A 14,954-nucleotide genomic window follows, 5' to 3' on the forward strand; every position below is an offset into this window, starting at 1 on the left:
TGAAAGGTTATAAATCACACTTTATTTCCTAAATTTTTTTCAACAATTGAACGGATCCATTCCCTCATTTATTTCACACAATTATTTTTTTAAGAAGTTTCTAGGATATAACGCACGTGCTGAAGATCAGAATTGAGAGAGGGATAGAACTAAATATTAGTTACAATTTGCCAATGCAGAATATGCAAAAACAACAAAGCTAACTATTTATCATCTTTATCATCCTCCCTCAAGCAGGGAATGCACATCAAGCATGCCCAGCTTGTTGAGTAGCAAACCAAATGGTCGTGGGACAAGTGCTTTTGTGAGCAAATCAGCTGTCCGGTTAGCTGATGTTACTGGCAGCAAGTTAAGCACACCACACTGCCAATGGTCGGCTGTGTGGTTTTCTTAAGCAGAACGGTTTCCTCAAATCCAGTCACGTTCGTTCTTTTTTTACCAAGCAAACCAGCAGTGGACTAGCGGTGATCCTTGTGAATGCGGATGATTTAGTGTTATTCGGAGACAATGCAGTTGAGATTAATGCTATTAAGAAATCCTTGGATGATGAATTCAGCATCAAGGATTTGGGAAGACTGAAGTTCTTCCTCGGAATGGAGGTAGCACGCAGTTCTCAGGGTATTGCTTTGTACCAAAGGAAGTATACCTTGGATCTACTTGATGAATTTGGGGATGGTGAAGGCAAAACCAGCAAGTGTGCCTAATTCCTTGGAAGAGAATTTATTCCTCCCCTTTTGATTGAAGCAATGTTCTTGGATCTGTAGTTGCTGTTTTCCAATCCTTCTGTAGGTATGTTCCTGCAAGAAAAGCACTGGAAATAGTCCAATCTCTGGGACTCGGACCATAATTGACCATGATTCTTGTCATCTTGGATTGATGATCTTCCCATATATACATCTCTTTCTCTCTGACAATAGCAAGAAAATAGAATCATGTATCAAGACATCAATTCTACAGTATACTCCTTTTTCGCATTATCGTTCACTTTAGAAATTTGATACATTCATAAATCAATCATATCTGGACACAACTGATTATGGATAAACAGATTTCTACAAGTGACAGATATTGTGGAATGAAGGGATTAAATAAGAAAATTTTCATCTGTGAAATAAAGGAAAAGAAACTACCAACCTGAGATGAACTCCTGTATTCATCTCCATAAATTTTATCATTAATCTCTGAGCCCTTATAAATTACAATGGCTCCTTTTTGTTCATCCGGACCAGTAGGTTGCTGCTCCAGTTTGGGGCCAAACACTGCCTTATATCTGTTGAAGAGAACCGAAACATAATATTTGTCATTTTAAAAATTTGAAATATTCATAACTCAATGAATTTGGAAACAAGTAGTATCCATATACATTTAGTTACGAATATACGAAATTCGGAAGAATAAGTAATTCATATCACTTACAAGTCTGGATTGATTGAGGAATTTGAAACCAAAGAATCTGAAGATTTTCTTCTTGATGATGATCTGCAACTTGGCATTGATGGCAATGATACAACCGGAAGAGAAGGCTCTGTGGCCCCAACTTTCAGCCATTGCTTGTAGTACAAAGCAAAGAGACTAGTTCCAGCATCCATTTTTTCATTGTAGACTTTGCTCAACACCTTCATTTTCCTTTTGTTATCACCATGTTTAAAAGAGACTCAATCTCCTTGTTATACCAAATTTTGAGATGGAGAAGATGGGGAAGAAACAAGTGCTCCCAAAGATCAGGAATCAGGTATGTTCTATCCATACTAGGAGAATCACAAAACACTTGAAGTAAATGCTTTGAGGAAACTCTCTCTTTCTTCAACATCTTATAAGCTATTGCCAAGTAAATTTGAGCACAAGCAGAAAGATGAGAATCTTTAGCATTCAAAGAGGAAGCAACTATTATGGTTAATATCTCAATGGAATTCTTCAAGCTTTTGATCAACATAACTTGCCTCATTCTTCCATGATCTTCTACCAATTTATCAACTTTCCCCATGCCCATTTCCAAATTCTCAAAAACCTCATCATTTGAGTCCTCTCTTCTTCTTCTCTCCATCACAGAACTGCATCTTTCCCTGATTTTTCTCCTGAAAAGTTCACCTTTTACATATCTTCCAATGTAGCCACTGAGGATTTTCATCACTGCTCCAATAGCAACTTCATCCATTCTTGAATCTTCTGCCACCAGAGACCTAGAGTTTGATCTCTCAGAAGCTGAACCAGGCCTCTTGAACTGAGATGAAGAAGAGCCACTTCTTACCTACACAAGTAAGAGTATTAAATATGATAGTAGTATTTGAAGCATTTATGCAAACAATATGCATACATGAATAAAAATGAAGCATTTATGATATCATATCTTCTTACAGTGGATTTCTCTGACTTGTGCTTTGATGAAGCAACACTTCTAGGATCATGACATATGTATGAAGGAAGTGATAGCTTCTTCTTGTGTGAGGCTCCATCATCTGAGGGAAGAAGTTCAGCAAAGGAAGAAGCCATTGGTGAATGCCAATTATTATTATTATTATGGTTTTTCAATGATGACATTTTCTTTCTTTATATTCTTAGGATTCAGAAGAAAGAAACCAATAAAAAAGATAACACAGAAAGACAGCTAGACTGTGGAGAGATATATATCCTTTAGATGAAGAACATCAAGTTTTCCAAGTCAGGATGCAACCTATAAAATCCCTGCTCAAAAGAAGCCTTAGAAGATGAGGATCCTACTGATTTCATAGATTGCATCCCAACCCTTGCTTCATGGTATAATCGTCCTCTATAAGCAGCGAGGTCAGCATAGTACACTGGAGGGACTAACGATACAGGTTTAGTGCACTTTGCAAAGGTGAAGCACATGTCATATATAAGCTTTTGCAATTCATCAGATTTAAACCTGTGTTCATCCCATAAAACGTGGTAGTGAGTAGGCTTGCTGGTGCCTATGCTTCCATAGTAACTACAAAGGTAAAAGTCAAACTCAAAAGGGTGAGTAACTTTTGCATCAACAACTGTTCCTGGCAAAACATTGCCAGTGGATGATCCATCCCTCCTACCCTCTGGAAAGAATCGAGTTTGATGTCGTTTTTGTGCTACAATAAGAGTGATAGTTGGGAAGTAATTTAATCTCTGGAATTCTCTCTTCAAATCCTGTAGCTCTTCATTAAGAACCATATCAAACTGGTACTCACTCACCCCATCACGAAAAATGATGATTTTTTCAGGCCTGACTCCATTCATCCTTCTATAACATGCAACAAGCTCAAAGCAAACTTCCCCAAAGTTGAGTATTTTCTCGCTCCGATTGTACTGAGGGCAAACACGTGCTGCGTAACGATTTGCTGCAGGCCAATTAACAGTTGCAACCACAGCAGCAATCGATGGACTCTTGGTGTCCCGAGAACCAGGATGATTGACATCAGCCCCAACAAACATAACATGCCTATCTTCCTCAAAGTAAGGGAACATATTGTTGAGCTCTACATTACTGCCTCCAAGCTTGGCATTGATCTTGAGGGCCAGATTAGTATAAAATAGGTCATCCCCTTCATTAGCACTATGAGATAAGCAGCATTGTGTCACTATACCAACTTTGGTCTCAGAAATCCACTTAAGGTACTTGTAACCTGGACTTTTCTTAGTCATCACACACAGGAGAAATTGCATGTGACCATGATTCTGTTTACAAGTATTGCTAATCTTTTGAAGTAATTCAGAGAGCAAATCATTCCTTGCAAGTATCTGCATTGAAGATTCTTCATACCAAATGGGCTCCTGCATGTTTATACCCATTCTTTCGTATTTACCAATAAGCTTTTTAACGAATTCGTTGACTCTCAATTGGTGCCTATATGACCCAGAACTAGTAAAATCAAGAATGGCCCAACAATCAACTGGTTTGCCTTCTGCCATTGATCTTCCAAGAAGGTTCCAATTACATTTCTCTAGATCCAACGATATCTTGATAGCCTTGCCATTTGGATCACCTAGCTTTAATTCTGGGGGGGCAATGACACGTCCTAGAATGGTTGTCATGTTCGTGTTCACTTTCATTCCAAAATTTGTTATCACACCACCACTGACAATATAAAAAATATAAGTGAAATTTGTCTCAGATAAATTGACAGAAATAGCGGATCAAAATCACAAACATTGAATGAATAAACCTCTAGAATTCCACATATTCTTATGTTCATATATGTTTTTCAAATTATCACTAATATATTGACATGAAAAAGATAAAAGGAGAACATCCAACCATTAAAAAGTAATGCTAAACATGTGCAGGTTTGCACTCATTGCTAAATTATACCGATGTTTACACAGTTCAGTCATCACATATTTTCTGTATTGTTATGTTCCATGTAGTCCATCCTACCAAGTAGAATAAACTTAACAATTAGGATCACAATTGCTGCCAACCTCATCTAGTAGGATAAGGCTTGGCAGTTGTTACTGTTAGGATCACAATCAAACATAATACTCTTTGGTCATCTTCCAAGGAAATGAAAGATGACTGCAAGCTTGAATCTGATGGAGTTTGAAGGTTCAGGAACAAGCAAGTGCAATGAAGAAATATTGTAGAAGAAGAGATTACTTGACTGTGAAGTTACTGAATATTGTTCACATAATAGCACCGAATCATATATCATAACAGTGACTGTAAGTTTTACTTATACATACTAGTACACTAGATTTTAACAGAATCACAAACACTACTAAGCTAACAGCCTAACCAATATAACTAACCACTAACCAATTACATGCATACCCTTTACAGAAAGCTGACACATTGTTTTACTAGTTTAGGATGTAGAGTGAAAATGTTAGTCTTATCAACTGGGAATTACTTTTCTTCCTACCATTAAACTTCTTTTGGCGAATCTCTTGGCTAGATGATCCAAAAGTTTAACAACTTCCATATTGTCATTTGCATCAACACAATAATTAGATGGGCCTCCTAGTTGCAATAGTGCTTGAGGGGCTAATCATATAACAATGTCTATGGAGGCATCCTAACCAAGAGCTATAGAAGTTGGCATGGAAGCATATGAGAATTGCTAGATATTTAGCAATTTTGAGTGACAAAGGGTGTTTTCCAAAAAAAATGTGGGGCTTAGGAGTTTATGTGCACTTTCTAAACCATTATAGCTTAGTGCACACATCAGCAAAAAAATGAAAGACGCAAACTGAAACTACTCTTTATTAACGATCCTAAACCTACAGCTCTCATTCCATAAAGTTGTAACTAGAAACAAAGGAAAGGTAATAATGTGAGTACGACAAGGCGTAAACAGTCAGAAAAAATACAATTGAAATGATATTTTACTTACCCGCAAGGTCCATCATTTGAGTGCACCATCTTTTGTATTGCACTCTCCCTCTCAGTTGGGTGAGCTAGTGACAGTGCTTTCAATGTCTTTGCAGAATCTGCATCCAGACGTTCTTTAGGATATTTCTGCCCCCCAACCAAAACACAGAATTCCATAGGTACATAGTTCTTCTTGTTGCCTTTCCCTAAGTCTAAACAGGGAATATCTTTGTATACAATGTCTTTCCCATATTTGTCTCTAAAAAAGCTAAGAAGACTAGCATTCTTTGAGAGATTCCACCCCTCAGCATTGTCAATGGGGAAAGTGACGTACCTTGCATTCTGAGGTGTTAATTTCACAACAGTATATTTCTGTTTGGATTTACGATGAGTCACACTAACTTTCAATCCAATAAGTGCATCTTCAACATCCTTTCTGAAGTATTCAAATTCCTCCAACTTAAAATTATGTATATGCTCATGCAAGAAATCCAAGACTGACACTTGCTTTCGGAAAGCCAACACAGAGTAGTCTACGCATAGGGACAGACCCTGCGATGTAGGCTTTAAACTATGCTGAAACCCACCAACAGCAATTATGCCGCGGTGAAGATCTTTCAGTGCCATAGGGGGATAGAAGTGTCGTCCCACTGCAACAGTGCGCCTAGATGGATTCTCCTTGACCACCACATCCATCCCTTGTAAAATATCCCTGGGAATTGAGAGGCTGTGACCATTAAGATAGTCCATTAGCTTGCGAAGCCTGTATGTATTAACAAGTGTTAAGGTAACACTATATGTAAGGGTCTTTTCATCATCTCCTTCAGAAAGCTCCACAGTAAAGGTTTCTTCCGGTAATTGTATTGCACTAAAGATATTCTTTGCACCATCATATGCAGTCATATCCAGGGGTAATCTCTCTGGATCATCAGAAAACAATTTATCTCTAATCATGGACAGATCAGATTTTGATAATTTCTGAGGCCGGCCATGCTTTGAGGGAAACTTTGGTTTAACGCCAACATTGTAATGCATTATTACACTCTCTGGATTTAACTTCACAGGGAAATGATTAACACGGAGTTTGCTAGTTAGAATTGCCAATGTGCCACCATTGTCGGGTCTCCGAATAGGTGAAAGCTTATCCTTCCTTTCGAGGGTACTAGATGGGGTAGCTAACTGTCTGGATATTTGCAGTCTTTCTAGTTTGGGAACTTGAGAATCTGCAAGGCAAAGTAGACTTAAATACTTCATACACACTAATAATGCTGCGCACAGAACTAACAGCTAGGGGGACAAAAGCTACAAGTCATGTGCTGATGATATAATAATCCTAGCTTGTTATATATAAATTAATTTATGGTATAAAAAAGAAACCATCAATTCCTAGTAAATTCCCTAATTCAGCTTTGTGGAATTTATAAATCTTACTAATGTTATTCCTTCCTAGTGCTAATGTGTCTAATATAACTAAGAAAATTTTGATGATCACGTTCAGTTTTGCATTGTACTATCACTATTGATACCTGAATCATAGAACATAAAAATGGTGAGAAACATAGAGAGAGTATGCACCATTGTAGATACCTGAGGGAAGTCGCCAAAAGTCAGCATGGTCAGCAGCGCTGGAAGTTCTAGAACCTTCACTGCCGGAACTCGAGCTCTGCGGCTTCGGAGAATACTGATTCTGGTTCCAGAACGAAGAAGTGGGCCTCGGTAGCCTCCGTTCCGGTTCCGGTTCCGGAGCAGAAGTTGTTGTCGTCGTCGGGGGCCTCGGGCGGCGCCACTCTGGTTGGAGAAGGAGCTCACGCGGTTGTTCAGCGGCGGCGGCAGAATACTGAGGGTGAGAAGGAAGGGCTGTTGGCGGCGGTTGCGTCGATCGTCGCCATTGGGGTTGGAGAGTGATGTTTGAGTGTGAGGTTGTTGGTGATGTTAAGGGACGGCGCCATTGTGGTTGAAGATTGAGCTCCGGCTGTCGTTGTTGGCGGCGTGGCCCTCTTCCGCCGCGACCACGGCCGTCACCACCGGATTCCATTAGAAGGAGAGGGGTTTGTTTAAGTTAACTGAGGGCCGAATAAAACTTTGAAGTTAAAACCACACTAACCATGTTTTTTTTTTTTTTTTTTTTTGAAAAAAGAAAAAGAAAGAAAAACAAAAAAAAGAAATAGAAGGGTTAATTTTTTTTTATATTGATTAAATATATATGTAATATTGTTATTGAAAGATTATGTGTTTTTTTTATATGGTGTTTTATTCAAATCGGAGGATTTGATTTATTTGAAGAAAGAATAAACTATAAATCGGAGGATCCAATTTGTTTAAAGAAAAAAATAAACTACAAATCGAAGGATCCAATTTGTATTTTTTTTTTTAAATAAAAATCAAACGGTCCAATTTTAACATTAAAATTTTTTTTATTTTTAAAATCACAAATTAAACGGTCCAATTTGTAATTGTTTGTTTAAAAAAAGAAAATAAAACAAACAAATCGATCCCTCAGATTATATATCCTATACCCAATATGAAATACACCTCTCCTCTTCTTGTTATACACCTTCTTCTCTCACACATAAAAAATAATAAGCGAAATAGAAACGTGGCTCTGCTTCTGGCTTCTGCCTGTGTCTGACTCACCTTACTTCATAGTTCATACATACGTCACAGCCACGAAAAAAAAAAAAAAAAAGGGGGAAATGAAGTTACATAATTATATTTTAATATTTATTAATAAGATATTTTATACAATAATGAAGTTACATAATTATATTTTAATATTTATTAATAAGATATTTTATACAATAATATTTTTAAATATCTTTTTAATAATATAATGTACACCATGATCGATTCAAAAAAATTTTACAGTAAAAATAAAATATATATAATATAATAATAATAATTTTTATAATTTTAATTTATTTTTAATGTATATTTTATATTTTAAATTTTTAATAAATATTATATATAAATAATTATTTTTTATATACATATAACATAATTATTATTATTATTATTATAATTATAGTTTATTATTATAAAATATGATTAGTTTTTAAAATATCTAATTTATAAATTAAAATATTACATAATAATTTAAATAATAATATATAATTTAAAATTTTATTTTTTAAATTTTATATTTTAAAAAAAATTAAGTAATATTTTTTTTATAAATACAATGTCTCTTATATATATCATTGAACAATTATTTAAAATTTTATTTTTCATATAATTAGATGCTAATTTTTACTGATATTTAAAGTTAAAAAAGTTTTTTTATATCATGTAGTTGTTATTAAAAAAATTAAAATTAATTTTTTAAAAATAAATAATACTTTTTTATATCACTTTAAAAAAAACATCCGTCTCTCTAAATTGAGCATTAATTATTTTAAAAAAATATATAATATGAAATTTTAAAATTAATTATTAAATATTAAAATTTAAAAATTAAATAAAAAATTATTATAGAATTAAATTTAATAATTTAATGAGATAAATAAATATTATTATTATAAAAAAATTTTAAATTATAGTAAAAGTATTTGCCTCCACAAAAATATAATATAGATTTATCTCCAAATGTAAAATTAATCATCAAATTAATTGTTATATTAACCTAATTTTCTACCCACCAACAAATTAGTCATCTTATAAATTTACTCCTCGAAAGATTTATTTCTTAACAAATTTTGCTTACTAAAGTAATCACCAAATTCTTATTATGCATATTATAACTAATTAACTATTCGTAATTCATTATTATTATTATTATTATTACCGGGGGATTTTTTTTAAATAAATATATTATTTGCAGAAATAATAATTTGCAGTTTTTTATAAAATTGCATCGTATTACTTATTTCGTTTACACTGTAAATAAAATAAGATTAAAAACGTGGCGGTTGTATGACGTTTGTACACGTGTCGTGTAACGACTTTATTTTGTTTATAGTATAAATGAAATACGTTGATATTATTTCGTTTACACTGTAAACGAAATAAGAGTAGGAACGCCTATATATAAGAGTTTCCTTCATGACGCAACCAAAAGTCATAAACTTTTCATTTCCTTCACTTTTCTCCCACTTTGTCCTTCTCTAATCAAATCTACAAGTCACTTAAAGATTATGGTGTGCACCGATCAGCACGATGCGAACATTAATAAGCTGAACGACACGTAGCACGTTGCCGGGACAAAAAACTTTGAGGTTGGTCTTGTTCTTCGTTTAGTGCTTATGTTAAACATGAAATATGTCGCCATAATATGGGTACCTTAATAGAAGTAGTGTGTAGTAGATATTAAGTCTAGCAATATATTGTTTTAAGTGGGTTGAACGACCGGTAGAATGTTAGGGGAACTTGAAAATAGATTTAGTAGGTAAAATTTTATTTTAGTTTGTTTTTAACGATCTTAGTTATAAAAAAAAAGGATAACTAAGATATATTGGTAAACTTAATTACATATGAATATGTTGAGGTTTGTATTTATTTAGCATAAAAATTTCTGAATTTTTATACTGAGGTTGTTATAACTTAAATTACGTTACTAAGTTGAATGTTGTAGTCATTGTTTATTATTTTAGTAAATATTTTTATGCAATGTACTTTATAAATTAGATGGGAAATGGATGTTGCTATTATTTGTTTAAGTGATTATGTTTATTTACTTTAAATTATATAGACGTTTGTCAATTTAATTACGAATTTTTTGTGTAAATATTTTAATTTAAATTTAATTATATAGACGTTTGGCAAGTTAGGTATGAATTTTTTATTTAGATATTTTTATTTAAATTTAATTATACACACGTTTATTCATTTAGTTATGTATTCAATAAGTAACCGATTTTATTTAAATGATTTGAAAGTGTATATTATATTATGTTTAGTTATTTGTTAACTTAATTTTATAATTTAGTTTGAGTTGTTATGTAAACATCCGTTGGTTGGACGAAATTTTTTAAGGTTAGAATAAAATAATAATGAAATTAAATTATTTTAAAAAAAATTCGTTGTTAAAATTATCTAATCTTAGCTTTTTATGGTTTTATAGATTGATAGACTCTTGATATTGGTTTTTTTTATTGTTTACTAGCTGGGTCGTCTACTTCTAACCAGGAGAGTTAGCCACAGAATTTCACCACCAGATGTCATTCTCTCTTACTTGAGAGAGGCTGGATTTGGCGACGTCGTGCCACTGAGAGACTTTGTTTTTGATAACTCGATGATCACAGCATTTATGGAGCGCTGGCGTCCAGAGACCCACACCTTTCACATGCCGTGGGGTGAGTACACGATCATACTCCAAGACGTCGCCTATCACCTCGGACTGCGCGCTAACGGTGAACCCGTTGGTGGTTGCTTTCGTGACTTTCAGATTTGGTACCACACCGGGACTTGGGAGTTGGTTGAGTGTTTACTTGGTGGCAGGCCTCCTGCAGTAGTGCAGTAGGGAGCGCAGAGGAGAGAGGCTTTCTCGCAGTCGCTAAAGCTTACATAGCTTCGGGAGCGGGTCCGACAGATGGCACCGGATACTATCGATTCGGACACCCTGCAACAGTATGTGAGGTGTTATATCATGTTGATGATCGGGGTCTACCTACTGACCGATAAGTCCAACAATACGGTCCATCTCCGGTGGCTCCCACTGCTGGATGATTTTGAGAGGTGTCGCTCTATGTCCTGGGATTCTGCAGTGCTGGCATGGACGTATAATTCCTTATGCAGTGCAACACACCGCTCTACCATAGACATCGCGGGGTGCACTCCTCTGTTGGTGTCTTGGATTTACTAGAGGTTCTCTAAATGGTGTCCACCTAATCGACGTATTTACATGTATCCGATGGCTGCGAGGTATATGTCACGTTAGTTTATTTACGATTATTATCCGTTTTCGCAATTCAATTACATTGGCAACTAAGTGATTTCTGATTCGCTTGGATTTGTCCACAGGTTGATCGGCATGGAGTAGCAGACCAGGGATTACCACTAGCAGAGAGTCCTACGATGGCGTCGGGATTTGGATAGGGTACTGTGGGATGAGGTAATCGAGTTGTAGATTTAAGTTGTTAACATTTTTGTAGTTTTTTCAAAATAGTTAAATGTATACCGATACAGATAACTAATTCACTTCTTTAATTTGTAGTTCATGTGGATCCCTTACGACAATCCTGCACTTCAGGATATGTGTCCGTTATGGCTAAAAGAGGAGGCAGAGTGGGGGACCTGGATATTTATTGTCCATATTTGCCATACAAATGCGTGCCATCGACGGATATGAACGGCTTGCAGTGCTTAAAAGCTTCCGCACAGGCAAGGAAGACCTAGAATATCTTGTCAAACATATTGCATTCGCGCACCAAAAGTTGACCATCATAGTATGGTACAACACTGATATCATATACTGTTCCGGGACAACAACGAACTCTGCAGTGCTTGCAGTAATCTCGGCGCCTTGTTGTATGATTCCTCCCAATCACCGTATGTTTGAGCAATTGCCTTTTGCTTCGCCATCCACTCTTTTCTGTATGAGGGTTTGAAGTGATAGTTTTGCCTAACTGCACCCTGTAGGGTAGATATCCTCACATACAGGTTAGATTGTATCAATGGGAGGATGACACGGCAGATGAGACTGCTGTCCAACAGTCGATGGTCTTGAGACATGGTGGGTGTTAGACACGTGTGAGCGCCTCCCACCCTACGAACCTCCCTAAACAAGTAAAACAACCATGTTTCACATGTACACCAACCATAAAAGTAATAACTAAGAATATAGATGATGGTTAAACTTACCAATATTTGAGATTCTGTCGGAGAGCAACTCGGAGACTCCAAGGGCAGCCTGCTTCGTGTTATCGGCAACGCACATAGTACTTTAATGGATCTGTCTCTAGAACTCGGTACTCTGCACTTCTACGGATGCTGTAATTCTTCACCCCCTGCTGTACTGCATCTCTGCTTTTGAATCTGTGGCCCACTCTGAACTCCAGACCACCGTCTAAGTTGTAATCGTCTTCGCCCGTGTTGGAAAATAGATTTTTCTCTTGCATTGCATCCATGTGACTAGGCACCAATGACAACGCCAGAATTGGGTGCGGGGCCGACAGAAGATACCGATGTGATGGCTCTACCGGAGTCTCCGGCACGAACTCCTCCTCGTCATCATCTTCTAACGAATCGTTATCGTTGCTATCCATAACATAGTCCTTGTCAGATTTCTCACTGTCAAGGTTCATGTCATCCAATGGACTAGCAACATGGATCGGTGGTGGTGTGAGAGGTGGATCATCTTGCACAAAGTCCGACTGCCCAAATTCACTGCCACCAATATCACCAACCTCCGCAGAAAGCTCCATCACTTGTTCGGCCATGATTCTCCCATGGATGTCAAATATCAGCCGCACATGCTCGTCACCTTGCAGCCAAAACATACGAAACCGAAAATCTCAATTTTTCCATTGGTGCTAGCAGCCTATATCCTACCCGTCTAACCTCTTTTCTCCGACTACCAGTAACATTACTCAATATCAGACTCTTCAACTCCGACAACAAGACAACTCGCCATGTACACAACAACATAAGATTCTTACACTAAAAAACGACCTTATTATCACTATTTATCATGAGGTAATTGGGATACACACAACCAAATATTCACTACTACTAGACATTATGGCTAATTTGCGAAAGAAAAATGTTTAGAAGAAGTAGAGAACTTGTTGTGAAAAATACAAAGGGTTGCGCATACTTTTATAGTTATTGAAAATTTATCATAATGTATTTCGTTTACATTGTAAACGTCATATATTCCACGTATTTCGTTTACAGTGTAAACGAAATAATTATCAACGTATTTCGTTTACACTGTAGACGAAATAAACACGCCTCAGCATGTCTATAAACGAAATATGTTGATCATTATTTTGTTTACACAGTAATACGATGCTATTTCGTAAAAATGCTGCAAATTGTTTATTTCCGTAAATAATATATTTATTTAAAAAAAAAATCCTATAACGGGGCCGGAATGCCGGAACCCATTCATAATTTATTATTTAATATTTAGCATCACCCATGTCATCATATGGTGGGTAGAAGACTAGCCAACTAGCCAAGAAGCCTAACGCATATGTACCCCGTCCCTAAAAATTGAATATGAAACATGTTTTTTTTTTTTATTAACAATAGGCCAGATGCCCAAAACTCCTTGGTACAATAGACTTTTTATGGGGTTGGATGACCAAAAACGAAAAACAGAATGAATGGGCTCTTAGATAATGGGTTAGCTCATAGTTGTCACTTTTTTTTTTCGGTGAACAGCTCATAGATTTCACTTTAACTCGCTCAAACAAGCTATGTTTTACTGAACAAAAACAAAAAATGCTATATTTTGTAAATTACAAAGTTGAAGACCAAAAAGATGACCCACAACTAAAATACGCATTAAAAAATAAATAAATTTGAACAAAAAAGGAACACCCCCCCCCCCCCAAAAAAAAAAAGAAAAAAAGAATCTACACTATCTCGGTTATATCATTGAGTCCAATTTTAAAAAATGTTTTTGTTAGGAAATAACTTTCATTAACTAATAATTAGATTAGATAATAAAGTAGTAGATGACAAATTTTATCTTTTGCAAATCTATATTAGAAACAAAAATCTAAATACAACTTTTGTTCTATTTGTATGTTGTGTCCTCTTCTAAGCAAACAAATTGGATTGAAACCTTATTCAAGGTCTAGTGGGAGTAGTGTGGGACTCATGGTAACTCTTGAATTGTTGGCATTATTAACTATGTAAATGCAATATTAACTTCCACCAACAATAAAGTAATTCGTTAAATATAACTAAAAATTCCTTATCTTTTTCTAAAAATTACAATCTCTGTAAATTTAGCATCACATAAGACACTATACAAAAACCCTAAAATGGCCCAACACTAGTGTATAATTCACTTACCATATATAAACAAGCGGGCAGCATTATGCAAGTATTCAAAGGAATCTTTTTACATTTGAGTTTTTAAATTTACGTTTATTATTTTTTTATATTCATACTTGGTTTTCATCTTTCACGAATGTCTTTGTGTCTTAACGATTGGAATTGTGGTCGTGTGGTCCCTCGCCAGATTCTCTTCTATTAGCAGCCAAATTCTTCTGCACATATAAAATTCCAACTACATGATTCATCACAAACAGTTATATATACAATAATTTTCAACTTCATTATTAGATATATATTATTTATAGTGGTAAGTAACATACATATCTAGTGTAATGTAATGTAATATATAATACAACAAAGATTCTAAAATAGTGGTGCATAACATTATTATTTGGTACGTAATAAGTAAAGTGCATAGAAGAGATAGTGGCACGTGAACAGCGCAGAGAAGATAGAGAGGAGGAGTATAGGGACCATGGAGTCATGGAGATGAAGTAGTAGTTGCTTTAAATTTTGAGCTTTGACACACTTTAATTTAATTTACTGTTATCTTGGGAATCCGCAAAAGGACAATGGGGAAAACAATCCTTAAAATTTCTGTCAAGTCTCCTCTGCCAACCTTTTTTTCCAAACCAAGCATTATTACACAATACACGTACATTTACACTCATATATATATGGTTTTTGAATTGAATTAGTTGTAAAATTC

General features: G+C 35.3%; 1 protein-coding gene across 1 annotated transcript; it reads right to left on the reverse strand.

Moving 5' to 3' along the window:
- Nucleotides 1-120: 120 nt before the first annotated feature.
- On the reverse strand, nucleotides 121-7,410 carry LOC112741421 (protein argonaute 2). Its single transcript, XM_025790413.3, has 6 exons — nucleotides 6,887-7,410; nucleotides 5,322-6,522; nucleotides 2,356-4,066; nucleotides 1,417-2,248; nucleotides 1,135-1,270; nucleotides 121-907 (listed from the first exon to the last, which is right to left on the reverse strand). The coding sequence occupies exons 1-3, from the start codon at nucleotides 7,332-7,334 to the stop codon at nucleotides 2,632-2,634; spliced, it is 3,084 nt and encodes a 1,027-aa protein (XP_025646198.1). The 5' UTR covers nucleotides 7,335-7,410; the 3' UTR covers nucleotides 121-907; nucleotides 1,135-1,270; nucleotides 1,417-2,248; nucleotides 2,356-2,631.
- Between the last annotated feature and the right edge of the window lie 7,544 nt (nucleotides 7,411-14,954).

The sequence above is a fragment of the Arachis hypogaea genome, chromosome 14, assembly GCF_003086295.3.
Source record: "Arachis hypogaea cultivar Tifrunner chromosome 14, arahy.Tifrunner.gnm2.J5K5, whole genome shotgun sequence".
Classification (NCBI taxonomy): Eukaryota; Viridiplantae; Streptophyta; class Magnoliopsida; order Fabales; family Fabaceae; genus Arachis; species Arachis hypogaea.

Coding starts and splice junctions, on each gene's coding strand:
- LOC112741421 (XM_025790413.3), bottom strand. CDS start 7,334: ATGGAATCCGGTGGTGACGGCCGTGGTCGCGGCGGAAGAGGGCCACGC. Junction 6,523..6,886: donor CTTTTGGCGACTTCCCTCAG/GTATCTACAATG, acceptor TTTGCCTTGCAG/ATTCTCAAGTTCCCAAACTA. Junction 4,067..5,321: donor TCAAATGATGGACCTTGCGG/GTAAGTAAAATA, acceptor TTATATTGTCAG/TGGTGGTGTGATAACAAATT.